This window comes from Microtus pennsylvanicus, chromosome X (genome assembly GCF_037038515.1).
Source record: "Microtus pennsylvanicus isolate mMicPen1 chromosome X, mMicPen1.hap1, whole genome shotgun sequence".
NCBI classification, from domain to species: domain Eukaryota; kingdom Metazoa; phylum Chordata; class Mammalia; order Rodentia; family Cricetidae; genus Microtus; species Microtus pennsylvanicus.
Window position 1 is genome coordinate 125,895,178 of NC_134601.1, and position 26,400 is coordinate 125,921,577.

The following is a 26,400-nucleotide window of genomic DNA, read 5'->3' on the forward strand; positions in this document are numbered from 1 at the left end:
ATAGAACACTGACTAAGGCAGGTGGTAAAGCAGTTTGATTGGATGATCTTGAATTAATATGACAAAATAAACTTCCAAAAATTCAGTAAGGCGTATCAATACATATTTCTACTCTTTTTCTTGAAACACGTCTATATTGAACTTTTTTCAGTACACCTTCCTGATATCTTCTGCCCCATTGTATGAACTGCCTAGACCAGCACTGGTGTGGGAAGGCACAACACTGGGTAAACTGGCCTGGAAATGTAGTTAAGTCAGTGGAGTATTTTCCTAGGATGCACAAAGCTCTGGGTTCAAACCCCAGCAACACATAAACCTAGCACGGTAGTCCACATTTGCAATCCCAGCACCTGGAAAATTGAGGAAGGAGGATAAGTAATTCAAGGTCATCTTCTGCTACATTGTAAGCTTGTGAATAGCCTGAGATACATGGAACACAATATCCAAAGATAAATAAATCTTTCAAGAGGGTAACAGGGACCCAGTGCCACTATCAGTCCAGAATTCTACTCTCACCTTACCCTCTCCATTGCCACATAAGAGCAATGCAAAGGTTCTAACTAGAAAGAACCTGAAAGACATTTTATGATTTCTGGTTTTTCATTTTGCATCTTTCAGGAGTCAGCTCAATTACTATCATTCTACCCAGCAGATTCTCCCAGACTTCATATTTGATCTCAGTGAATGAAGTCACTTCCCTGATACAGTGGTTACATCAGATTGCTGAAAATTATTTATAAGAGCTGTATATTCACATGGGCATAGTCCCAGTGTATGCACGGAAAGCAGAATTAATTTTTTTTAAGATTTATTTATTTATACATACAATGTTCTGGCTGCATGTATGTTTATACACCAGAAGAGGGCACCAGATCTCATTACAGATGGTTGTGAGCCACCATGTGGTTGCTGCGAATTGAACTCAGGACCTCTGGAAGAGCAGTCAGTGCTCTTAATCTCTGAGCCACCTTTCCAGCCCCCAGAATTAATTTTTTAAAGATTCCTATTACCCTGTCACCAGAAAAACAAACATGGCAAAAGCTCCTGATCACCAGTAAACTTTCCCGGTAGTGCCCCTCCACTACTGTCCGGTTTTCACATTACATCATAGAGTTACTACAGTAGCAATTTTACGTGGATGCTTTGTGATCCCAGATTCTTCAGGCTTTAAGAGTTTATCTTGGCTTCCAAGGCAGAGGTCTAATCATTTGAGAAGCAACAGACCCAAACTGCTGAATACAGTACTCATTGTGAAGCCAGACTTCTGGGTTCAACTCACAGCTTGCCAGATTAAAGACTGTAGGGAAGTTACTTAACTAGTTTTTATTTTAGTTTTCTTAACTACTAAGTGAATGAACAGTGCCTATCTAGTAAGCTTATTGTGGAGATCATAGCTGGCACACAGGATTTCAGCTACAACTTACCTCAGGTATGCCAGAGCCACAGGCATATGGTGCAAATACACGTACCAGGGAGACGGCCAGAAATGCAAACAGCAATGCCCACAGAATGTACATTAAGTAATTCAGAATGTAAGCACTGGCACCCTAAAAAGCAGACACAAAAGAAGGAAGAAGTGGTGAACCATAGCAGACCTGAGTAATGTACCCAACCCCACCATCTCCATTAGGAAAGCAAAGTTCTGATGGGCTCAGAGAGGTTCCTGCCAGGCCTGCATAAAGGAAAGCACCAGGTCTTGCTATTGCTATAGTCACTACACACAAACAGCATCAGGTGTTTCTCCGGGAGCTATTTACACAAGCCTTCCAGTGTATGAAATCTCAGGTGTAATGGAAGCAAGGATGATGCTGGGTTGTAATCACCACTTGTACTGTAGTTAATAAAAGGTGTGGCACACAAAAAGCTGCCTGTGAGACTCTGTACGATTTGTTTTGTCTTGTCTGTGGTGGGATGGCCTCTCTTTGTTTTCATTACAGCCACACCCAGACCACAGTGAATAAGCTTCAGTTCTGTGTTTGAGAAGGTTGCTTCTCTAAGTGTGGTCCACGGACCAACAGCACCAGCATCACCTGGGAGGTTGGCAGAAACATAACCTGTGGGCCCCTACCCTTGGGCTGCCAAATCAGATACTTCACAAAGGCACACAGCCCAGTGTATTTTAACAAGCCTCTGGAAGATTCCAGCAAGTGCTAACATGTGACAGGCACTCCTAGAAGGGAGCTGCTTGAATACCCTCTTCAGAAAAATATATTGGACTATTTACTCCAAAGTAGCTAGTCTTGTCTTTTCTTTCCTTTTCTGATACAAGCACACAGTCTGGGTACTTTATCCTTTCTCGAGGCTTCAGCTCCTTCTCACCATCTGGATTATTCAAGCAAGAGAAAAGGAAAAGATCACCTACCTACCTGTCAGGCCATGGCCATGGCCACATATATGCCTATTAAATGTAAGGAGACTGCGATGTGGCCACATATTTCACACACTATGTAGTGAGAAATCAGCCCAAGGAATACCTTCCATCCACTTAAATAAGTACATTTTGAAGGCTAAAACTAACTTCTCACTCTTTTAAAGAGTAATTCTTTGAAACAAAGAATAAATCTTACAACCAGTTGAAAAGATAGGCACCTCTATTTCCCCTGGAACACATGCTGCAAGTAGGAAAAAGATGGCAGTCAGCCAGGCCCATCTGCCCATGCTCATCAACCCAAGTCTAGAATTTCTTTCTGGAAATAATGGCAAGAATGTGTGAGATTTCAAGATTCCTGACTGCTTCTAAGATGTGAGGGAATATTCCATCAAGAGAAGGGATTAGTAAAATGGCAAAGTACATTGCAAATGTCTTCAGCTAAGAAAGTCCGTCAAAAGAAACAGGGAAAGGAGAAGTTCAAAAAGATTACAGATACCCTCCCAACATACTCGAACTTTTACAGTTCTCCTATTACCCCTAATGTAAAGCTTGTTACCTAGCTTCTTTCACCTGGCCTTGATCAATCAATGTCCCTCTCATCATCCTTCTTTTGAGTCAAAGTCTTACTATGGAGACTAGGCAAAATATGCGTGACAATCTGAATTTATAAATGCCATGAAGGTAAGTACTAGATCTGTGGGTCACCCATATATTCATGTGCCCCAGACCTGCTTTTCACAGAAGCTTCTTCTGATTGGGTCAGAAAAAGTCGATGGAAGATGATAACAGAAACCACAATGAAACGCTATTTCACATGCACTAGGTTAGCTACAATGAAGGCAGATGCTAGCAAGTGTTGTAAAGTAGGTAAGCAAATCAGGACCCTCATATATTGCTCATGGGAATGCAAATAAGTGCATCCACTTTGGAAACCATTCTACCAGTTCTTCAAAATGTTAAATCTAGGGGTCACCTTTCTCCCAGAGTTTACACTTATACCCAAAGGAGATGAACTATATGCTCCCACCTGGAACACAGATGTTCATGGTGACATTGTCATGCTAGCCAAAAAACAAGAACACATGTTCATCAAATAATATGCAGCCTAGCCATACAATGGAGTATCATACAGCAATGAAAAGGAAGCAAATGCTGACTTAAGCTATAGCATGAAGCAACTTGGAAAACAATATGCTAAGTAACACGATATCCACAAAGTCATGGATTCATTTAACTGAACTGTCTAGAAGGGGGAAATTTGTAGAGACAGAAAGGTCATTGGCAGTTGTTTGGGATTATTAATCAATGACTCTAGAGCAGAACAGGCAGATTGGGGGAGGGAGGTTATGGATAAAAATATTCCAAAATTGACGACGGTGATCATTACATAATTCTGTGACTGTGACCAAAGCTACTGAATTGTACTTTTTGCGGAAGTATCTTTTTTTATTTTTTTATTTTTATTTATTTATTTTTTTATTGAAAAAAATTTCCGCTTCCTCCCAGCCTCCCATTTCCCTCCCCCTCCTCCCCTTCCTCTCCCCCTCCCCCCACTCCTCTCCCCTCCCTCTCCAGTCTGAAGAGCAGTCAGGGTTCCCTGCCCTGTGGAAAGTCCAAGGTCTTCCCCCCTCCATCCAGGTCTAGGAAGGTGAACATCCAAACTGGCTAGGCTTCCACAAAACCAGAACATGAAGTATGATCAAAACCCAGTGCACAGGAGATCGCTTCCTGCAAAAGTATCTTACAGTGGTATATTATTTGTGTTTTAATAAATAAAGCTTGCCTGAAGATCAGAATGCAAAGCAACACTAGTCATCCATACAGGCCAGGCAGTGGTGGTACACACCTTTAATCCCAGCAGCCACACTAGTCATCCATACAGGTCAGGCAGTGGTGGTACACACCTTTAATACCAGCAGCCATACCAGTTAGCCATAGAGGCCAGTCAGTGGTGGCACAGCTTTAATACCAGCACTAGAGAGGAATATAAAAGGGGAGGAGATAGGGGTCATGCTCGGTGTCAGTCTGATGACTTGTGGAGGCAGGATTGCCCATTTTGATCTGAGGTAGACATAAGAGCTGGTGGCTGGCCGCTTTGCTTTTCTGATCCTCAGTTTGAACCCCTGGTTTTTATTATTCATGCTACAGATCTGATGAAGTATAAATTGGCTCCCTGAAACTATTACTTTATAAACTGATAAAAAAAAAACCTTTCTTCTGGCTTAAAATCAACTCCATTTCTTCAGCACAAAGAAGAAACTACCTTTAGTAAGAAAAAGGCAAATATACCAGCTGTGATAGTTCGTGTCTGAAATCTCAGAACTTCAGAAGCTGAAGTAGGAGAATTACTGTGTGTTCCAGGCCAGGATGGGCTATATTGTGAGAGCACATCTGAAAATCAGTAAAGGGATAGGGGAGACAGGAAGAGAGAAAAGACAGACAAAGTGAGGGAGAGAGGAAGGAAAGAAAGGGGCATCCTAAAATACACATATAATGCCCATGAGCAAGGGGCTCCAAGGTCAGCAAGGGCTTTCTAGGTAAATTCTGAGCAGCCGCAGAAATCAATGAAAGCAAGCAACAGCACTATTTAAGCCAGAGAATATTATCTGAAGGTGAAATCATGGGTGTTCGGAAACTTGGGATTATGGTGGTCCCAAGATCCTACACAGATACACACCTCTGACTGGCTCAACAGAAGCTCTGACCACTTCTGCCACAGGGGACACTTGTCCCTGTCCTCGAAAGTGGTCTCATTGGAGGTCCAGCAGCACTGCTCATGACTGTACCAGAAAGCAGATAGACAGACACCCTCCTTCAGGTCTGTCATCCAGTCAACAGCAAGATCGATGACCCCAGCCAAGGTACCTAGAAGAAGAGGAATAAATCATGGAGAAGACTTGCCACATGGAAAGAACACAGGGCATTCCCAAAGCTGAGTGTACACCCATGCTACTGCCACTAAAACTGACAGCTGCTTTCATCCACTTGGAAGTAACCCGAGCATTTATGGCATGGGCCAGTCAGTCAGTGGGCATCCCAAAGAGCCACAAAGGCCCTAGGGCCTCAAATCAGGTAGCAGGGCTATGTGGTTCCATTCTCTTAAGTTTTGAGGGCAGAAAAAAGTTTAGGATTCAGTCATCACTCTCTGAGCTTTTTAGTGTCAATATACAGCTTGAAAAATTATCCTCAATTTAGGAAGATGGCTCAGGAGATAAGACTGTTTTTTATGCGGTCGTAAGGACCTGAGTTCAAATTCCAACACCTACATAAAACCTGGGCATGACCATGTGTACCTATATCCCCAGTGTTGAGGGAGGCAAAATGGAGATACCGGAAGCTCCCTAGACAGCCAGTTTAGCCAAAAGAACAAACTTCAGATGCAGTAAGAGGTCCTGCCTGGAGGGAATACGGTAGAAATAAACACAGGAAAACATCTTTGTCTGACCTCAAAATACATATGTACTGGTGGGTGTACTCACACACACACACACACACACACACACACACACACACACACACACACAACATATGCATAATTCACATCACATGCACCAAACACATAAGCAAGTAAACAACCCTTCCCTCTCCAATGGCTTTCTCATCAACATTTAAGTCACCCCTAGTCCACATTCCCCTCCAGACACTGTCCTGGAGCTTCCCTTTTCTCTTCTTTCCCTCAGTCCAGTTCATTCTCTCCTTTTACTAGGAAAGCAATAGCCTGTACCCAGTCTTCACTATTCAGAACAGGTCATACAGCACACAACCAAGAGGCCCTATGTAGCCCACTGCCTTTTTGTTACTAAAGCTTTAACCCAGCACAGCCACATTTATCATTGGATGCTGACTGTGGCTTCCTGCTACAGTAGCAGAGTTGAAGTATAGAGACAGAAACTACACAGCTCAAAAAGCCAAAAACACTTATTTGCTAGCCTTTGATAGAAAGAAGGTTGCCAACCCTAGTTTTAGGCCTCTTGGCATCATTTGAAATTGCCAAGCACTCCATTCTTCCAGAAACTCATGGCTTCTGCAAAGTTCAGCTCTCCTGGTTTCCCCCTTGCTTTCGGATTTTCTGTTGTTTTGATCTTTCCTGCTTCTCCACCCTGCTTTCTAAGGGGGATATTTTTTCAAAGCTTGACCCTAAACCCTTTTTCTCCTTTCATAGTATGCATTCTTTCCTGACTGTCTTATTTGTATCCCTCTTGCTACTAAGCCCTAAAGGTATATCCAGGCCCATAGAACAGTGTGTGTGTACGTATGCATGTAGGTGTGTGCATGTATATATATGTGTGTATGTATCTATATGTGTTTATACATGTATGTGTGTGTGTTACTTCAACTAGTTTATATACGAGAAAGAAAGGTCTTGTCATCTAGCTTTTGTGTCACAGTTAAGGTCAGGCCAGGCATCTGGACCTGGGCCCACTTCAAAAGACACACATAGTGTTCAATTCCATGAACATGGAATGTCCAGAACAGACAAAGCTCCAGTGAAAGGAAGTAGACTGGTAATGGTTTAGATCCTTCCATAGCTAAAAGGTGCAGATAATATTCAGGTGGGAATGATAAAATTGTTCTAAAATTGGTCATGATGATAATTGCAAACTCTATAAATACACTAAAAACCACTTAATTGTACACTTTAAATTGGCTAATCATGCAATATGTGTAGTATAATTCAGTAAAGCTGTTACACACACACACACAAACACACAGACAGAGAGAAAGAGAGAAACTAAAACTGGTGAGAGAGAGGCTCAGAGAGAGAAAGATGTGATTTTTTTTTTTAGAGAAATGATCAGAGAAAGTTTCAAGTAGAAAGTGACATGTAAGCAAGATCTGATGATCACCCCCAAATCCATCATCTTTCAACCGTTCACAGTCACATTACTCTTCATCCAATCTCCTTTGCTGATGCAAGTTGTTTTGTGAACCATCTCTGCTTTGGTCTGTGGTACAACAGTGCCGCCTTATGGTAAATTCTGGTAAATTAGTTCTGCAGAGGATAAGTGTGATTCCTCTGCGAGGATCCCAAATAAAACCAAGGGAACATCCATCCAGGCAGTTGGACACCTGAGTCCTCCCCCTCCCCCCATTAGAGCCAAGGGAAAATGGTGCTACTTTCTAGATCTTGCTCCAATATGCATCCAAATCCAAAGAACACTGGATGTGCCTATCTTTAAAACCCCGTCATTCTGTATCTTCCTTCACTTTTTACTGTGGCCGTAGAACTAGCTTTCTAAGTGTTTGCTGCCTCCAGTTACACATTAGAATCATAAAGGGAAAAGAGGTCTTTACACCATCATAGTGTTTTCTCCAGAAATGCTGTTTAATACCAATCCTCATAGTCTTCTAAAAAAAGAAGCTAACTTGAGCAAACGACTACCACAAAGAGCCAAATATCTACTATCCACAAAATGGCACTGAGATAATGACAACGGAAGATGAAGAGTCTCTACGGCTTGGAACAGTGTATAGTCTAGATGCAACTGTCCTGGATTCACCTTGGATCCTGTGGGTGGTTAACATTATATTGAATGTCATAGCATGCTCAATCATGCATTTCAGGGCTTTCAAGTAGTAGGAAAAGCCCACCACATGTGATGCATGATGCTTCAAAATTATAATGCTTCCACATTTTGTAACCCCATAGATAGCTAGGTATAACAGAATATAAAATGTGTGCTTTCGGTAAAATCCCAGGGTAGTCATAAATCTATGCAGTGTATGCACAAGGCCAAATAGCACTGTTAATTGCAACTTTCCAGAAGTTCACACTTGCTTTGTGAGCTATCTCTGTTTTGGTCTGTGATGCCACAGTTAGGGTCAGGCTCCTGCCTTAGTCTAGGTAGATTCTAGAAAAAAAATAGTCATTCAGATATTTTCAATCAATAAATCTCTTACATTGAGATAGAAGATGAATACTCCATAGCTTCAATGTCTCCTAAACATCTGGAGTGTGGGGGTACTAGGAGTACTAATGGAGGAGGGTCATCTTTCTATCTGTTGTTTCATTGGTTAAATAAAGAAACTGCCTAGGACATAAAATTAGGTAGGCGGAGTAGACTGAACAGAATGCTGGGAGAAAGAAGCAGATTGAGGAGTCACCATGATTCTCCTACCGGACACAGACGCAGGTTAAGATCTTCCATGATAAGACACCTCGTGGTGTTACAGGGATATTAGAAATGGGTTAGGTCAATATGTAAGAGCTAGCCAATAAGAGGCTGGAACTAATGGGCCAGGCAGTGTTTAAAAGAATACAGTTTCCGTGTAATTATTTCGGGGCATAAGCTAGCCATGCGGGAGCCCGGGTGCCGGGGACGCAGCCTCGCCGCTCCTACTACAACAGAGTACAGCACACATACATATCTTGCACATACCTGCCAGCAGCCCAATGAGTAGCATCACCACCCATCCTGACCACGCATCCAACAGGCTCTTGATGAACTCCCAGATTGACTCCTTACTTTTGCTGGTTATCTAAAAATAAAATACACAAAGCAGTTGATCAGAACACAAGTCCATTACCTGCTTCTTTCGCTGAAGTAGATTCCTCAGGAAACAACGTGACTGAGGAGATGAATATAATTAAGCCATCAAATTCCCAGTCAAACTGTTCTTGCAGCAATGCAAGACCGATTAAATGGGCTTTCTCGTTCACAAGGCTATATGGATGCAGCGCAGAATCAGTGTCTCCCTTCAAAATGGATTTTAGATAATCAGATTCAATATGGATTTTTAATTAAGTACTCTTTTAGGGATACTCTAACTCTTCATAGACCATTATGGCATTTTTATAGCATACCTCTTTCCCTCCCCATTCTGGGGGAGCCCCACACTCCTCTAACATCATCATCCCCCCACCTATTCTTGGTTTCCTATTTCATTCCTGTCTGCTTCTTCCAAGTCTTTGGCTCTGATTCCAACCTGCCTTCCTCTGTACGCAAAATGTGTACCCTAACTTTTCCAGGGTCCGGTTTCCACCACCACATCTCTCTTTAAGTGCCCAAGCCACCTTGGCCATGTCTCAAGCTTCAGCAACCATTTGCAGGCTAGGGCTCTCTCACTCTCCAAGATGAGCCCAACCTCACACTGAGCTGCACAGCATACTATTTCCAAGCCCCTGCTGCTCCCCTTCCTCCACTCATTAGCAAAAGCCCTACCTTGTCTGACAAGAACCTATGGTTCTATGACTCCATTTCACTCTGCTCCCTTCTCTAAAGCCCTATATGGCTTGAGGCTTGATCACGATCCTGCGGGCATCTTTTTTTTCAGCCTCCAGTAAGAACTCCTCCTGCCTTGTGACCACACTCCTATGCTTCCTGTTTGTCTCTCTGCAGTACCTCTCTACTGTCCTCTTCAGCCTTCACCAACTCCTCCCCATGGGTTATTTAATCATTCCTAACACAGCCCCATAGCATACTCTTCTAGGCTCATCTCTATTCATCTCCTTCTGGGAATCCTCCAACAAACCCAGGACTCCCTGGAATGATCTGAAGGTGTCACATTCTTTCATGTGTCCATGAATTAAAAAAAAAAACACTCCCTATATTTAAGATCTTTTCTCTCTCTCTGACTACCAAATTTTTGGTCACATTGAGAGAACAAATTAAAATCTTACCTCTCTGTAAAGGATAAACTCTCTAATCATCCCTCATAAATGAGTCCATAGCATTTGCCATATTCAAGTATACACTAGATATCTGGCAGCGTAATAACATAACACAGACACACATACAATCTCATCCGATCTTCAATGTCATCACTTTTTTCTCAAGGATTAATGAGTAAATGAGGCCCAGAAATGACAGCCTCAAACTCAACCACCATGAAGGTGTTAAGGGCAAGAGGTGGTTCAAATGTGTCTGACTTCAGGGTCCCTTTGTTGTTTACACTGGTCATATTTCTACCCAAAGTACCTGATATTGTAACTCTCAGTCTTTGTCTCTGCTTCCTCTACTAGATCTTTCCTGCTGTGGAACCCACACATGATGCACAGCCTCAGGCTCAGACTATAACCTGCAGATGGAAGCATTGTGGATCTATCAGTAAATACTCCTTTAGCATAGTACCACCTACCTTTCTGTGTCTGTCAGTGTCCCGGGACTTTTCCCTTAGCCAGTCTATGGTGTGGAAGTCCTCATAGGTCCCCACATCAGGGAAAGGCTCATCAAGGAAGTCCATTAGGTTCCCAGAGGCACTCATGGCTCCTGAGCTGACCATGCTAGTTACTCCTGGAAGAGAAGTCCACCTGTTAAAATGCAAACAGGGCTCGTGTGTAGCTCAGGACAAGAGTATCTGCATAGTATACATGAGAGCTTGGGTTTGATCCCCAGCTCCACAAAGAAACAAAGTAAGCATGACCACAACATGAATATAGCACCATAATCCAAGAACAATCTACTTTTCTTTTTCTCTGGTTATATGTGTATTTTGTGTGTTGGTGTGTATTTCTGTGTGTGGTAGGGTGTGTGCTATGTGTATGTGTTTATGTGGAGGGGTACGTGTGGTGCTTTGTGCTGGATAGACCTTTCACATTTTAGGCAAGTACATTTGGTTGTGGGACAAATGTCTGTATTCTGTCAATTATATTTTAACAAAACGCTGATTGGTCAGTAGCCAGGCAGGAAGTATAGGTGGGACAACCAGACAGGAAGTATAGGTAGGTCAATGATAACAGGAGAATTCTGGGAAGGAGGAAGCCCATTCCTCAGCAGTCCTGACCTGACCATAGAAGCAGCAAGATGTGACTGCCCTGCTGAATAAGGTACTGAACCACATGGCTAACACAGACAAGAATAATGGGCTAACATCAGTTGTAAGAGTTAATAAGAAGCCTGAGCTAATGGGCCAATCAGTTTATAGTTAATGTAGACCTCTGTGTGATTTCTTTGGGACTTAATGATTGCGGGAACTGTGCAAGACAGAAAACTCAGTCAACATACATTACCATTAATTCTTTTTCTAACTGTTTCTAGAAAGGGTCTCATGTAACCCAGACTGACGTTGTTACAGAGAATGTTCTGGAACTCTTGATTCTCTTATCTTTGCCTTTTGTGTACTAGGATTACAAGCATGTGCCACTATTTCCTGCTTCCATTTTTATATAACATAAAAATTATTTCCAGTATCTCTGCTGTAATGTAATATGTACACAGTTCATCCTTAGTATTCACCAGTTATCTTCTACAAAGTGATATTGAACATTGAATTAAGAAATATCAAACAATGCCCCCAAATGAATCCTGCAAGCTTCTGCTCACAAATTTTTTCAACCTATCAATAAATCATCTTTTTGTTTGTGTTTCTATTTAAAGATATTTTATTTGATAGACACACCTCACTCAGTATCCTTGAACTCAACCAACTGCATCACTGCTGAGGCCTGATCAAAGCTTCTCTATCAGATATATTTTCTTCAAAAAGCACATCACAAATAATGCTCTAGGACATAGGAACAAGGACACTTTAAAAAGCAAAATTACCAACAAAAGGAACACAGGTTTGGAGTTTTGTTTTTAGTGAGGAACTAAATAAAACAGGAAAAAGTCACTTGTTCGCAGTATGACCATGGAAATGCAAAGGTTATCTTCTCTGACCACAGCTGCCAGATGTGTTCCTGATGACTTGAACTTTTCACCATTCTACACAATTTCCAAGTCAGTGACTAACCTTTAAAGTGCCATTACTGACTTAGTACTATATATAGTTAGGTTCTTGAAAGTCCCCTAAAAATCTGAGTATTACATATTTTATCCTCAAGGTGGCGCTATCAAAAAGAAGTGAAACCTTGAACTGGAGCTGAGGGGGAGGGGGTTGGTCCTTAGATGATAAACTGTGTGTGCCCCAAAGGAAAGTACTGGGCCCCAGCTCCTTCCCCTCACTCCCCTCATGTCCTGGCCATGAAGTAAGTGTCTGTTCCACCACACAATCGTACCACAATGTACACTGTCACCACAATCCCAAAGCAAGGTGGCTAATTGATCACAGACTGAATTCTCAAAAACCATGAACCCAATAAACCCTCCTTCTTTTTACGTTGACTAGATAAGCTATTTTGTTACAGGGATGCTCTACTGAAGAACACAGAAAATGGCAAATTTTAGTGAATAGGCAAATTTGTAAATACGGTTCACAAATAAGTATGAGCTTCTTTCTGTGCTCTATAAAAGGAAACAGTCAGATTGTCAAATAATAATAATAACCAAAATCATTGGTCCTCCTGAGAGACAGAATAGACAAAAGAAGTAAACAGCCTCCGTGGTTGTCATCATCCAGATGTGTAACAGTAGCTGCAGAGTAACTTTTATTCACAAGTGGCAATCAGAGCAGTCTGTAGGTGGCAGCAGCTCTCTGAGAGAGGAGGGCCATGGATATCAACAAAAGCAGTAGGACAGACTACTGATAGCCAAGAGGCATGCAAAGCTGGCAGCACAGTGACCTGGGCAAGGAGCACTGGGAAAAGACACTCACTTAAGTTTTTCTTAAAACACAGTCAAAATGGATCTTGCTGCCAGGACAGTAAAAGTCTTGAATGTCTTAGATAACAATTCCATTCCAACTGTTCAGACTGCCCTAGCCTGGAAACCCATCGATCATAAACCTCCCATACTCTGCCACCCTCCGAGTCTCATTCCCAGATCACATAGGAGTTCATTTGAGGCACAGAAAAAAAATTTGCAGCAGGATCAATGTTCACTCAGGTTAACAGAAAAAAAAATAAATGACTTCTACAAAGACATGAGCCTGGAAAATGCACCAAATAAAAATTACTTTGGCAAAAAGCATGGAAATTTGAATTATAGTATGAAGGCCACAAAAGGCTAGGAATCAACGGTTAAAACATTGAAGGTGGTTATAAAAATACTTCTGTTCAGACCTCTCTCATTGCTTTATATATTAACGTATCTAGAAGACTCAACCATGTCCTGATGAAACTTTACTTTAATCAACTAGAAAAGTCACTATGAACAAAATATGGTAATCACCTTACAAGCAATAAAATGGCCACAATGATTGATTTATTGACCATCTGTGCAACTCAGCTGTTTTAAGTTTCAAAGTTTGAGGTCTGAGCTGTGCCAAGTTGAAAACTACACCTACTGATGAGTATCCAGGGAAGAAACACATTGCATAAGTCGGTAGCAACCAATACCATAACCAAAAATATAAGGGAAGGAATAAAATTAGAAAGCTGGTAGCATTCTCATTTTCACAAAACAATATGATCAAAACCTCTTATAATAAGGAAACTCTCTGATGAGGAAAGATGACAGGTTGTAGACACACAATGCAGAGGTCTTGTCAAAAAACAAAAAACACCTCAGTTAATGGAGGAATAGAGATTTGGTTCTGCTACTAAAGGAAAATTGGTACTGGACAGAGCGGCTCATGCATGTAATCCCAGTACTCGTTAGATGTGGCAGAAAGACTGCCATGAATTCAAGATGGGGCTACAAACTGAGACCTATCTCAAAAAGTGGGGAGGGGACTACCTGAAATCTAACCAAGTCTCTACTGCAGCACCTACTGCAGGCTATAGTGCTACAATGAAAAAGTCAATCCAGAGAATAAACCCATCAGCAAGCTTTTCACTTAGGGGAGAGATGAAGGGGTGTGTGTGTGTGTACAGACAAGTGCCAGGGGGCAAGCCTAGGTGCTGCACTTTGCCCCCTACCTTCTTTGAGACAAGATCTATTATTCATCACTGTGGACACCAGGCTACCTGGCTCCCCAGCTTCCTGGGCTTCCCCTGTCTCATTCACATCTCATCATAGGAGCTCTGGAATTATACATAAATATGTTACCACAACCAGTTTTACAGGGTCATGGGGATCTGAATTCAAGTCCCATGATTGCAGGACAAGAGCTTTTCCCATTGAGCCTTCCCCACAGTGCATTCATCTGCAGACATTGATGGAGAATGTCAGGTATGACCACTAGACCCAGAATTAGTAGGGAAAAATAATCAACTGAGTTTTGATTGCCTCCCAGGTACCCCCAAAGGAGTCGCTGATGTCTCTCTTGAAACAAGGAGAAAGGACCAAGGGATGACTGCAAAGGGTACTAACAGAGACAACATGGGAAAGGAAAATGAAGGGAACTCTGCCCAGTGAGATAGCACAAATGGAGGAGTAACTGGAGTCCAGCCAGATATGGGAGCTTCATGCTGAGACTAAGCCTTACAGATGCTCTTTTGCCTTAAGGCATTAGATAAAAGTTCTAGGTGCCCTACATGTTATCCAAAGTCCCTTTGTAGGTAAATAATGGTTGTATAGGAGAGAGTCTATCTTCTCATGCAGAGTATCACCAGCATGAGCTAGGGAAAATTCTGTTCCTTCCTCTCTCTTCTGGGCATTGTCATCCATTGCTGCTTCAATCCCCTTCACCTCTGTGAAGTCTGTAGTGTGGATAAGTCACCTGATTAATGATCAACTCTATCAGCTCAGTATGGTGTAGGAACCCTACGTCATCATTTGCACCACTTATTTTTAGTCTTTCTTCCCAACAGGTACATTTTGCTTGGCAGATGATAGCTCTGCTTATGACCTTGAGGCTATTGTATCAAAGAAAGACAGCATCCTCCAGTCTGAATCTGAGATCCCTTGTTGACCTGAATCACCTACATCAAGTCTCTGCAAATCCACCATACAGGAAAAGTTTGACCATATAATTTTGTAAATCAAGTTTTATCAGCATACAGTCATGCCCACTTTGGCTCTGGAAAATGAAGTCTAGCAAAGTCCACTCTGTAGAAAGGAAAAACAACTCCAGTGGTGAAGGGAATTGAAGCAGCAATGGATGACAATGCCCAGAAGAGATAAGAAGGACCAGAATTTTCCCTAGCTCATGCTGGTGATACTCTGCATGAGAAGACAGACTCTCCTATACAACCATTATTTACCTACAAAGGGACTTTGGAAAACATGCACATCACCTAGGACTTTTATCTAATCCCTTAAGGCAAAAAGTATCTGTAAGGTTTAGTCTCAGCATGAAGCCTCCAAGAGACTGGGATCAAAGTCTTCAACAGCAGAGGAAAACAGACTCTATCCCGTAAACTCAATTTACCAGAGCCCAACAAAGACATGCATGTGTTAGCAGTGATAGCATCAATGATGCCATTTAGGACTTTGATGTTAAAAGCTACTCTGCATGGGTCGGCTCACCCTCAGAATAGGAATCTGTATTATTTAAAGGAAACCTAGCCAGTATATAGTTGGGTGTTGGTAAAGATGTAATGGATTCTAGAGATGAAAGAAGGCAGGAAATCACTTGGATAAAGATCAACAAGAATAATCAAGCCACCCCCCCCACACACACACTACGTATAAAAGAACATGCCATCTTGAACTAAATGGCAACTCTCAGCATATCTGCCCCGAATGCCATCCCTTTGAATGTGCTGCTGCTCTCCTTTGATCCTTTGAAAGGCTTCTTGGTCTCTGCCTGGAAAGTTCTGATTTACTCTGCAGAGCGCTTTGCTGCACCTCCTCACCTATAGAGACTGAATTAGTTTCCCCAGAGAGAGAGCTGCTGCATCCTACTTAGGCATTTCAAAGCCTCCCTTATCAGAACTGCTATGTACATCACACCATTCCTCCTTTACTGTGATCTTCTGCTGTATGAAAAACTTAAGTCATTTTTGCCTCTCTGGGTTTGGGCCTGAAATGCAGCTGGTGTTCAATAACCTTCACTGAATTAATTCAATTGTATGCATTATTTCTGGACCACGGGGGCAGCAAAGCCCATTGGAACTTCTTGCAACCACCTAAAATAGAAAGACATTTTAATGTCATCATAAATGAGAGAGAAGGGAGAGGAGAAAAAAAAGTGTGAGTAGAAGATACATGAACAAAAAATGCAAAAGCAAATAAGTGAGTTTGTCAGTAGTTACTGTTTGGTTCAGGGTACTTTAGACCAACAGCCTTGGGGACATGATCAGTATGATTTTGAGGGTATAGGTCTTTCAGAACAAAAAAACAGAAGCCACCAGGATCAGGCTGCAGAAGCCCTTGATTGTGCCCATTGCCAAAAGAAGGCCCAGCCATACAAAGCATAGACAACAACTGCCCCCCCCAACAAACTCTAGTAGATTCTTTATTTCATTTAATGCATCAGCATCTGGGTTACAACAAAGTTCCTTGGCAATTTTCAGTTGACCATTCCCTTCTGGCTGATTGGTGCCACATCCCCGAAAAAAAACTAAATTAGGAGCCTGGGAAAATGAAATTTGATCCCCAGCATGTGTTCTCCCAAGAGGTTCTGCCTAGGCTTTCAGTTCTGTTCCAGTTTCTTCACATCCCTGAAGTATAGAAGCAAGACTTCCCCTTAGGTACTTGTAAGAATAAGGCAAGACAACATTATTGATAAAGCACTAACAAATAGTTCTATGGGACTACATTTTTTGACTCTAAAATTCTGGTTTCACTCTGAAGGGTACTACTGTTTAGAAAGACCCAAATAATATATCAAATCTTCAAGTCCCTGAAAAATTTTGTCTCCACCCTGCAGAGCTGTGGGATGATGGGAAAAGGCCTCCTTGACTTTTATGAGCTTTAATCTTCTTATTCATAAAATATGTGTTGTGAGCATACTTTCAGATCTGGAATTCAATGACTTTGTGGCATTTTTTTTGCTTGTTTGTTTTTAAAGATTTGTTTATTATGCATACAGCATTCTGCCTGCATTTATGCCTTACTCCGGAAGAGGGCACAAGATCTCATTCTAGATGGTGTTTAGTATGAATTGAACTCAGGACTTTTGGAAGAGCAGCCAGTGCTCTTAATCTCTGAGTCATCTCTTCCAGCCCCTGACTCTGTGGTTTTAAAACTGAGCTCAGTGGTATGAACTCATGCTGTTGGTCAGAAGAGGTTTAAAAGTTATTTTTTTCTCTAAGTACTGAGTCAGTCTTCAGGACACTCTAGTCTATATTCATCTTTCCAGGTCAAAGCAGAATCTTTCTGGACTTAAGGGTTCAGAATTTTCAGGTTCACCTCTGGAAGCATCACACAAACTCAGACTCAAGAAAGTAGTGATATTAGAAGTGGTATTAGTGCCCAGCAGGTAAACAGTTCCAGGTGCTTCTCACAGTGCTTTTGGATACTTTCATTTCCAGATACGAGGCAGTGAAGATTGGACAAGGACTCAATAAATGGGTAAGGCCAGTACTCATGGGCAATCTCTAAAGTTTCTGGGTCTGTCCTTGATCTTTAGGATATAAGGCCAACATAAGACCACTATGAGCAAGAAAACATGACATTGACATGCTTAGAGAAAGCAAGAAACTAGGACTGGTATCTTGAAGTGCTGCTATGATCTACCATGACTGGCAGGAAAGTGGGTATGGGGAGAGGGGAGCTGAGCTCTACTGCAAATGGATTGGGTGAAGGAGGTAAAAGGAATTATTGACCTCTGACTAGGAACCCAAGAAAGTAGCTCAAGAAGCATAGCTTTGCATTGGGCAGACCTTTTTCTTTAGCTACAGGCAGCAATATTTAATATAATACCTCTGTCCTTTCGCCTTATGATAGTACTATAAGGGACTAGCTTGCCTCAAGAAAGTGCTTGCCACACAAACATGCGGACCTGAGTTAGATCCACAGAATCCATGAGAAAAGCAGGATGAGTAACACAAAACTTGTGATCCCAGTGCTAGGAAGGCAGAAACCAGTTGTATCACTTTTATTATAACCATAAAAAGTAACATGAGATATATAGGTCATTTATTGTTGATCTCAAAACATGATGGCTTACATAGGAACAAGTGCCTCATTTTTGTCATTAATAGCACTGGGATTTGACCAGAAAAAAAGACAGTTCTCACTAGAGATTGCTCGGGAGACTACAGTCAACAGGGCCTGAAATCATTTGAAAGCTTGCTCACTATCAGCTGTGCCCAGCTTGGGAGAATCAACAAATGAGGACGAGAATAGCTGAGGCTCCACATGGTGCTGCCACGTGGCCTCTCCAATATGACTGCTTTGGGTGGTAGGCCTTCTTACTTGGAGGCCCTAGACTCCAAGGTGACTGTGTCCTGACAGACACCAAAAAGAATCTGTGTCATTTTACCTCACTTAGCCCCAGAAGTCAGGCAGGCTGTTGCAAAAGCACACTCAAGGTCAAGTGAGTGGAACATAGATCACAATCCTGATGGGCGAGTGCTGAGTCTCTAGAAAACACCCGGAATCCAGGAACAGTGTTGTGACCATTTTTGAAAAATAGAATTGACCATTCACCTTACAAAAAAGTTTTCACAAATGCAGAAAGTATCTAGAAGAAAATATTGATTATTTCTGACCATCTTGGGTTGTAAGTCACTATAACATGTTGTCATAGTTTTTCATAGGTATACTTTAAAATAGATGGCTGCCTGGCACTGTAGTTCAGTGGTAAAGGACTTACTAACATGCTAGTTTCAAATATCAAGTACTACTTTGTTTTTGAGATATGGTTCAAGCCAACCTTCAACTTGCTATATAGCTGAAGATGTCCTTGAACATTTTTGGGGTTGGGGGATGGGTTTAAGACAGTGTTTCACAGTGTAGCCTGGCTGTCCTGGAACTTGCTCTGTAGACCAGGCTGGCCTCGAACTCACAGATATCTGCCTCAAGAGTGCTGGGAATAAAGGCATGAACTTTGATCCCCTGCTTCCACCTTCCCAGTGCTGTGGATGGCAGGTGTACATGATCACTCCCAGTTTATGTGTTGCTAGGGGTGGAACCCAGGTTTTAGTGCTTGCTAAACAAGCATTCTACCAACTGAGTTCCGTCCCTAGCCCAAGTTAATTCTTTAATACATGTTTCCCGCTGTACTTTGAGTTTTCATCCTGAAAGGTAGCACTATTAAGACCTTGGGGCAATACTGTATGAGTTCCTACTCAGTTAAGACACTCCACAGTGGTATGATTGTAGGCCAGTTGCTGAGCCTTACCTGGTCTCAGTTTTCCCAGCTACGAAACAGAGATTGTAGCAGGACTTGCCATAGGGTACTGTTATGGTGACTATGTGGAGTCTCTGGCTGACAAACAGCAGCACCCAATCCCAGGTTCCATTTCAGCCTGAGGAGGCTACGGTTTCAATGGTGTTTGATTTTAATAGACTCTGCTGTCCTGGAACTTACTTTGTAGACCAGACTGGCCTCGAATTCACAGAGATCCAGCTGCCTGCCTCTGCCTCCTCCCCTCCTCCCTCCAGTGCTGGAATTAAAGGTTGGGTTTAAAGGCATGCATCACCATGCCCAGTTCCAATGGTGCTTTCTCAGGGGCCTCCTATAGTTGCTTTTATCAAAGAACAGTGAAGTAGGTCACTAAAATAGGAATCTATGCCAGAAATTTTAAATCTTTTTTTCCCTAAAATACCATTAAAATATTTGCATTTATTAGAAACTAATTTCTTCAAATAAGAATTTTCCCTATTCAAAGTGGACAAACCACTGAGATATTTGCACGAATCCTCAGTCTGGCTATGTGACCTCCATTGACCTGCCAAGCCACGTGACACAGTGACTGAAAGTTAATGACTAGTCCTTTTACTCTCTCAGGGACAAACATTTATTAATTAATCAAAATGATTTGTCTGTGTCACAGCTAATTTTTAGGCCCTTGCTGTGTTTCATAATTTTCAGAGCTATCTTCACTGCCACTTGTATTTAACTAGTGAGTAGTACAGAGAGGAAAAACTGAAAATATGTATTCTTTAGTACTGGCAAAATTCAAATAGAGATAATCAGGCCAATTGCCTCAAACTCTCAAAAGTAACCATTATTGTTCTTACCATCTAGAAGTGAGGAACAAGCAGTATGATAACTATCTATAAACAGATACCTACAACTGGGTGTAACAGCATATACCTGTAATCTTAGTATTGAGAGACTAAGGGAGGAGGGCTGCTGCCTCCAGGAAAAGCAGAGCTATAGAGAGAGACAAGTCTCAAAAGAGCTGGGGAGGGGCAAGGAAAGAAGAAAGCGGGGGTGGGGGGAACAAAGAAAAATAAAGTGTAAGAGAAAGGATTCATACAGGCAAGCAATGGATCCTCACAATAACCTGCAAGAAGCTAGCAGTCGCCCCTGGGAAATAGCAATGCATGAACAGTAGCCAATGGCAAGAGTCTCACTGCTCTCAGGTCAGGGAAGTGGGAAGCAAGCTAGATAGAATCACAGGGAACGCTCAAAGAAACTAGTTATTTCGCTATGATCTTTCAATTTGCCTTGTTTTTCTGAGAACTAGAGTTTTGGTGGTGCTTTTTAACTGAATTCTAGATCCTGCTTTGTACTATTCAATCAACCTGGATCCAAGGGACTAAACTGGATAAACTGGTGGGAAGAGCCAATCCCTTGAGCTGTGTTGATAAAGTGGCTGTCACCTTAAGACTTCTGCTCTCTGACCTATATAAATGCACAGTGAGCCATGGAACAATAATCTCTTTCAGGCATAGTTTATACATAATTAATTCATCTACTATAAAATTCCAATTTATACTTGGGTACATTTCCATACTTGTGCAATCACCAACACTATCCAATCTCCCCTAAATGTAAATTCATAACCACTAGCAATCATTTCCTCTTCAGTCTTCCAGCAACCGCTGATATATTTTCTGTCTTTGAATTTGCCTATTTTATAATATTTCACCTAAATGGAAACATCTGATGTGGCCTTTTGTGGCTAGCTCCTTTCACTTAGCACAATATCTTCAAGATCCATCTTAAAGAAGATCATGTATTAGCACATCATTCCTTTGTATTGCTGAATGATATTCCATAGTGGCACAGTATCACACTTGGTTTCTCTATAATCTCCTAACTAAATATTTGGGTGATCTCTACTTTGGGGCTGTTATAAACATGGTATAAGGTCTTTGTATTCATGTTTTCATGTCTCTTGCATATATGCTTAAGAGTGAAGTTAGCTGGGCAATGGTGGTGCACGCTTTAATCCCAGCACTCAGGAGGCAGAGGCAAGCGGATCTCCATGAGTTTAAAGCAAGCCTGGTCTACAAGAGCTAGTTAGAGGACATCCAGAGTTGTTACACAGAGAAACTGTGTCTTGAAAAACTAAGAAAAAAATTTGAAGTTGCTAGGATAAAAGGGAACTCTGTATTTAAACTTCTGAGGAGTTACCAGACTGAAGTCTCTCTCCATTCCCTCCACCTTTGTTTTTTTTTCTTTCCAGTTCACGTAGATGGATCTGGGGTTTCATGCACACTGAGCATGTGTTCTACCACTCACCTACACCCCAAGTTGAAATCTCTTCCTTCTGAAGTAAACAACTAGCTACAAAAATACAAAAAAAAATCAGAGCTGTGAAGACAAGTTAGTCAGTAAAGTGCTTGCTATGCACCTGTGAGAACCTGAATTCCACCCCCATCTGCTGGGAGCAAAGACCTGTATTTGGTTATAGCCATGGTAGTCATTAAGTAAGATATTCACCTCTGTCACCTCTGTGGAGCAAGTTCCGGGCCTAGGATATAACCCTTATCTCCCTGTGAGTTAAGAGTGCCCACAGGATTGCAGACCTGTGGGCTCCAGAAGTGATTAACACTTCCCCTGAAAACATTTACAGACCCTCAGCATTTCCTTATCTCTTCCTATCAGCTAGGGAGTCTCCAGACCTGACATTCCAGCATCATGCCCTCCCCACTGCTTTTTTGCTACATAATGCTCCTGAGAAAAAATAATGTTGGCAGCTTGATCAGAACACAGACTTGCTGTCCGTTTCTCGTATCTCTTGCCCCTTTCATTCCTCTTCCTTCAAGGTTCGTGCTGTGCTCTCGTTCGTGTCCCACTGGTCAGGACAACCATAACCCATGTTAAGAAAGGAATGCAGCAATATACTTGTACGCCCCGCACAGGGGAGGCAGACACAGGAGGATCCCTAAGATTTACTGTCCAGCCAGTCTAGTTGAATTTGTGAGCTCAAGGTTCAGTGGGAGACTCTATCTCAAAAACTAATTGGGATGTACCTAGGTCCTAGAAGCCTACCATTGCACCCATAGTTCTTAACCACTTTTATGATAAGCCTATACCATATGCTGCCGCTACTTATCTTCAAACTTTTTATCAATTAAGTCTTTCGTTTCCAGTGTCTTGTATTCTAAATTATGCTATAAGGTCCATCTACATTGTTGAACATAATTACTGTGTTCTACCTCTCTGCCTTAAAATTGCAAGGGTGGGGGGCAATGTTTTCTTTCTAGGGTCAGAGTGCAAATATTTAAAACTTTGTGAGCCATGTGGTCAATGTTAGGTTTATATGCCTCTATGTTGTCATTCAAAAGCACCGAAAGACCAGACATACAGTCAATATGTGGCTCTGGTTCAATAAAACTGTTTGTGGACACTGAAATTCAAATTTTGCATAATCTTCATGTGTTACAAAATACTTTGGGAGCATCAACAATATTAAAATGTAAAAACCATTTAGCTTCAATAATATAAAAATAAGAATCATTCTTAGCCCAGAAGTCACACAAAAGCAGGTAGCAAGCTGGGTTTGGCCCATGAGACAATATGCTTTGCCAGTTCCTACTCTATTATCTGCCTGCAGAACTAAGTTCCAATGTATTGCTCCATTCCTCTATGGACAGGTATTTGTTGTGATCCACTGGGACTATTTCAAAGTTAAGCAGTCACAGTCATGTCTCACAGATCATTTAGGGGACAGAATGAAGTCCTAGAAATATCAATAAAGAACATTACTAACATTTCAACCTTGGCACTTTAAGATGATAAAAGGCAGTTCCTAATACACACACATACACACACACACACACACACACACACCCCCTACCCATACACACTCTAAGGTGTTTATGAGATCATCCAACCAGAAGGATTTCCCCTAACTAATAAATTCCTTCAGTTTCCTGTTGCCTTGGTTCATGAATAAAATGTAATGGCTGCATTTCTCTAATAAAGTATTCAAGGACAGTACAGTATTAGAGGTCACCTCTAGTGAACAGTGTAGGACTCAATAGGAATTCTAGAAGTGCACAGTTACAGGTGAGGACCTGAGAAGATCATGCTCAGAGACAGGCCTAGGTCAGGTGGCATCTAAAAATAAGCCTCCCTCCCCCACAGGAAAAGAAGCGTTAATTTCTTAACAATTTTCTAAACAATTCCAATGACTAATCCACAGGTAGCCTTTAAAAGGTCTTTTTCTTGTAATCTACATGGTAGTCTCTGGGCTCTCACCTAGTGTCATCACATACGGCCACCAGAGGGAGCCTCTCAGACTCTTCCACTTCACCAATTGCTCCAGAAACCAATGCCCCTGGGAAAAGGAGTCTGCCTTTCCCTATCTTCTTTAATTTATAACTTAGCCTCGCTGGAGCTTCTCTTCTGGGCCTGTAGGTTGCCAGAAGTTCAAAACTGAAGAGCCCATAATATCAACTGAGCACCAAGGAACAGGCAGGCACTGGTGTAATTGTCCCTAAAAGTCACTGCAGCTTCTCTGTTCCCTTTAGTTTCTTCTCTTTTAATCTATCCCGACTGAAGCACATCCTTAAACATGCTTACAATTTATAACTTTTAAGCACAGAATGGTGAACCAAACAATCCAGATACATCAGAATACACATGTGATTATATTTATGGACTATTCAGAAACAGGCTAAAGTAAGTTATGATTTACGAGAGCGAACAATTCAGTGGTAATTCTACAGAGAAAAGCAAAGACACAAACAATAAAAGTCACAAGTCTGGTTTAGAAGGTGATGGATGGAGGCAATATGATATGTCCTGACACAGGTGGCTGGGGTTTCAGGGAACTGCTCTTAGACCCAGCAGTCAGATCAGCCCCCTGGGCTTTGGATAACCAGGCTACTTTCTCATTCTTCACTTTGTTCTCTGGTGAGAACTGAATAATGATGCCCCAGGTTGCCTTTCCTCAGAGTCTGAGTCTCTGCACTCAACATAACAAAATGTTTAAACATGGCCACCCAATGCAAAGTTATCTCTAGTTTCACACTGCCCAACATAAAAACATGGACCTTTTTTGTTTACTTTGTTTTCTGTTATTCCATACCTCAGACTGCCAAAAAGTCACAGCAATCTTCCTGTTTCAGTCTCTTGAATGTAGATATTACAGGCACCACCATTAACAACTTAATGTTCCTAACCTGCCTGAGTGGATGGATACAAAAATAAATATGCCACAGATGTTTTAAGGCAGTAGCAAATATTGCTCTAGCTATATGCTCATGCTGCTCTGAATTGAAAGATTCAAAATGGAAGTTTAAAAACAGTGAAGAGACAGAAAGACAAATACAGATAGAGACAAAGAGACAGAGGCAGACAGACATAGAGAGACAGAGAGAATACATGTGGGTAGAAAATAAAATCTTACTCACTCTGTTATGATTCTTTTATTTCTTCTCCACTTTTTTTTCCTGAGACTGAGTTTCATATAACCTAGACAAAGCTAAAACCTTCTATGTAGCGTGGGATGACACTGAAATCCTGACTCTTCTCTCTCTGTGTTCGGGTTAGTTTCTTTTGTCAACTTGACACAAGCCAGGGACATATGGGAAGAGGGACTTTGGTCCATCCGATTGGCCTGTAGGCAAGTCTTGATTAGTTATTGATGGGGGAGAACACAGCCTATTTTGGGCAGGGTCACGCCTGGCCAACTGATTCTGAGTGATTTAAGAAAGCAGGCTGAACAAGGTATGGGGAGAAACCTGGTAAGCAGCACTCCATCAAGACTTCTGCATCAGTTCCTGCCTCCAGGTTTTCATCCTGTTCAGCTTTCTGCTTTGCCTTCCCCTATGGTTAGACTGCAAAATGTAAGATGAAATAAACCCTTTACTCCTCAACTTGCTTTTATTGTGAGGTTGTTTTTATCATAGCAAAGAAAAGCAAACTGGGGTCCTCTCCTTGGTCCTCGTATCATAGACTACTAGGATTATATAAATATATACGAAGACCACAGCTGGCTGGTTCTCTCTCTCTGCCTCTCTCTGTCTCTGTCTCTGTCTCTCTCTCTCTCTCTCTCTACACACACACACACACACACACACACACACACACACACACACACACCAGATTCAGAGCTAGGTACATGAGGCTCTTCCCCACACCTCCATTCTCAACATTTGCCAGGCACTAATGCCACATTCCAAAGAAATTATAAACAAGTCTGGACCTTGACCAATTTTACCAGTTGTTGTAATACATGTGAACTGTGAACTGCCTTGTACATGTGACTCTGTTGTCCTTACCCAATTTCTAGAATAACCCATACCACTCAAAACCTTGTAAGCGCCATCTGATTTCTAGTAGCACCTCTATAACTGACATCCTTGTGGATGCCAGGGATGGTGGTTCTGTTCACATGACATGCTTAAAAGTCATGATTGGGAGCCAGTGTTTACAATGACTTTCAGAACTGGTATAGAAATACCCCTACTCTCTTGCCCCTCCAAACTGATAATTTTGGTAGCAACCACAATCCAACAGATCCTTAAACCAACCATGAGACCAACCACTAATGCTCTCAGGCAAATGGAGGAGGGTAAAAATTCCACAGGGAAACCGGTTTTTTAATCCATTCAAGGAGCTAGAGAGTGGATCAGCATGTTTGGGACCATAGGTTCCATCCACAGCACTGTACAATTAGTATATAAAGTATCTCAGGAAGTTTACCTGAAATAAATTTCATATCATAACTAGAACATTAATTGTAGAAAACCTTATTCTGAATGAAACAAGAAGCCCAATGCATCTCAAAACAAAAAGAACCACCCAGGCACATCACAACCAAATTGCCCAAACTAATGAAAACCAGGATCTTTCTCTATGTATGTTTTACATATTTATTTTTATTTTATATATATGAAGGGAAGTCAACCTGAATGTATGTTTGTGTACCACATATGTGCAATGCTCTCAGAGAGAGACCAGAAGGTGCTGGATCTTTAAGACTGGATTTAAGGACAACTATGAGCTGCCATTTGAGGGCTGGAAATTGAACCTGGGTCCTCTAGAAAAGCAGCCAGTGCTCTTAACTGCTGAGCCATCTCTGTAACACT

The 26,400-nt window shown here is 41.7% G+C and overlaps 1 protein-coding gene across 2 annotated transcripts in view; it reads right to left on the bottom strand.

The window, feature by feature from the left end:
* Positions 1-26,400, bottom strand: part of Clcn4 (chloride voltage-gated channel 4) — a 72,630-nt gene that overhangs the window by 32,543 nt on the left and 13,687 nt on the right. Inside the window, exons 3-6 of one of the 2 annotated variants that reach the window (XM_075956728.1) lie at positions 10,451-10,605; positions 8,752-8,851; positions 5,049-5,236; positions 1,425-1,547 (exon numbers count right to left, since the gene is read on the bottom strand). In XM_075956728.1, the coding sequence (XP_075812843.1) occupies positions 1,425-1,547; positions 5,049-5,236; positions 8,752-8,851; positions 10,451-10,594 (555 nt within the window). In that variant the 5' untranslated portion in view covers positions 10,595-10,605. Of the gene's footprint in view, positions 1-1,424; positions 1,548-5,048; positions 5,237-8,751; positions 8,852-10,450; positions 10,623-26,400 lie in introns of both variants that reach the window. The other variant, XM_075956727.1, reaches the window with a different exon arrangement.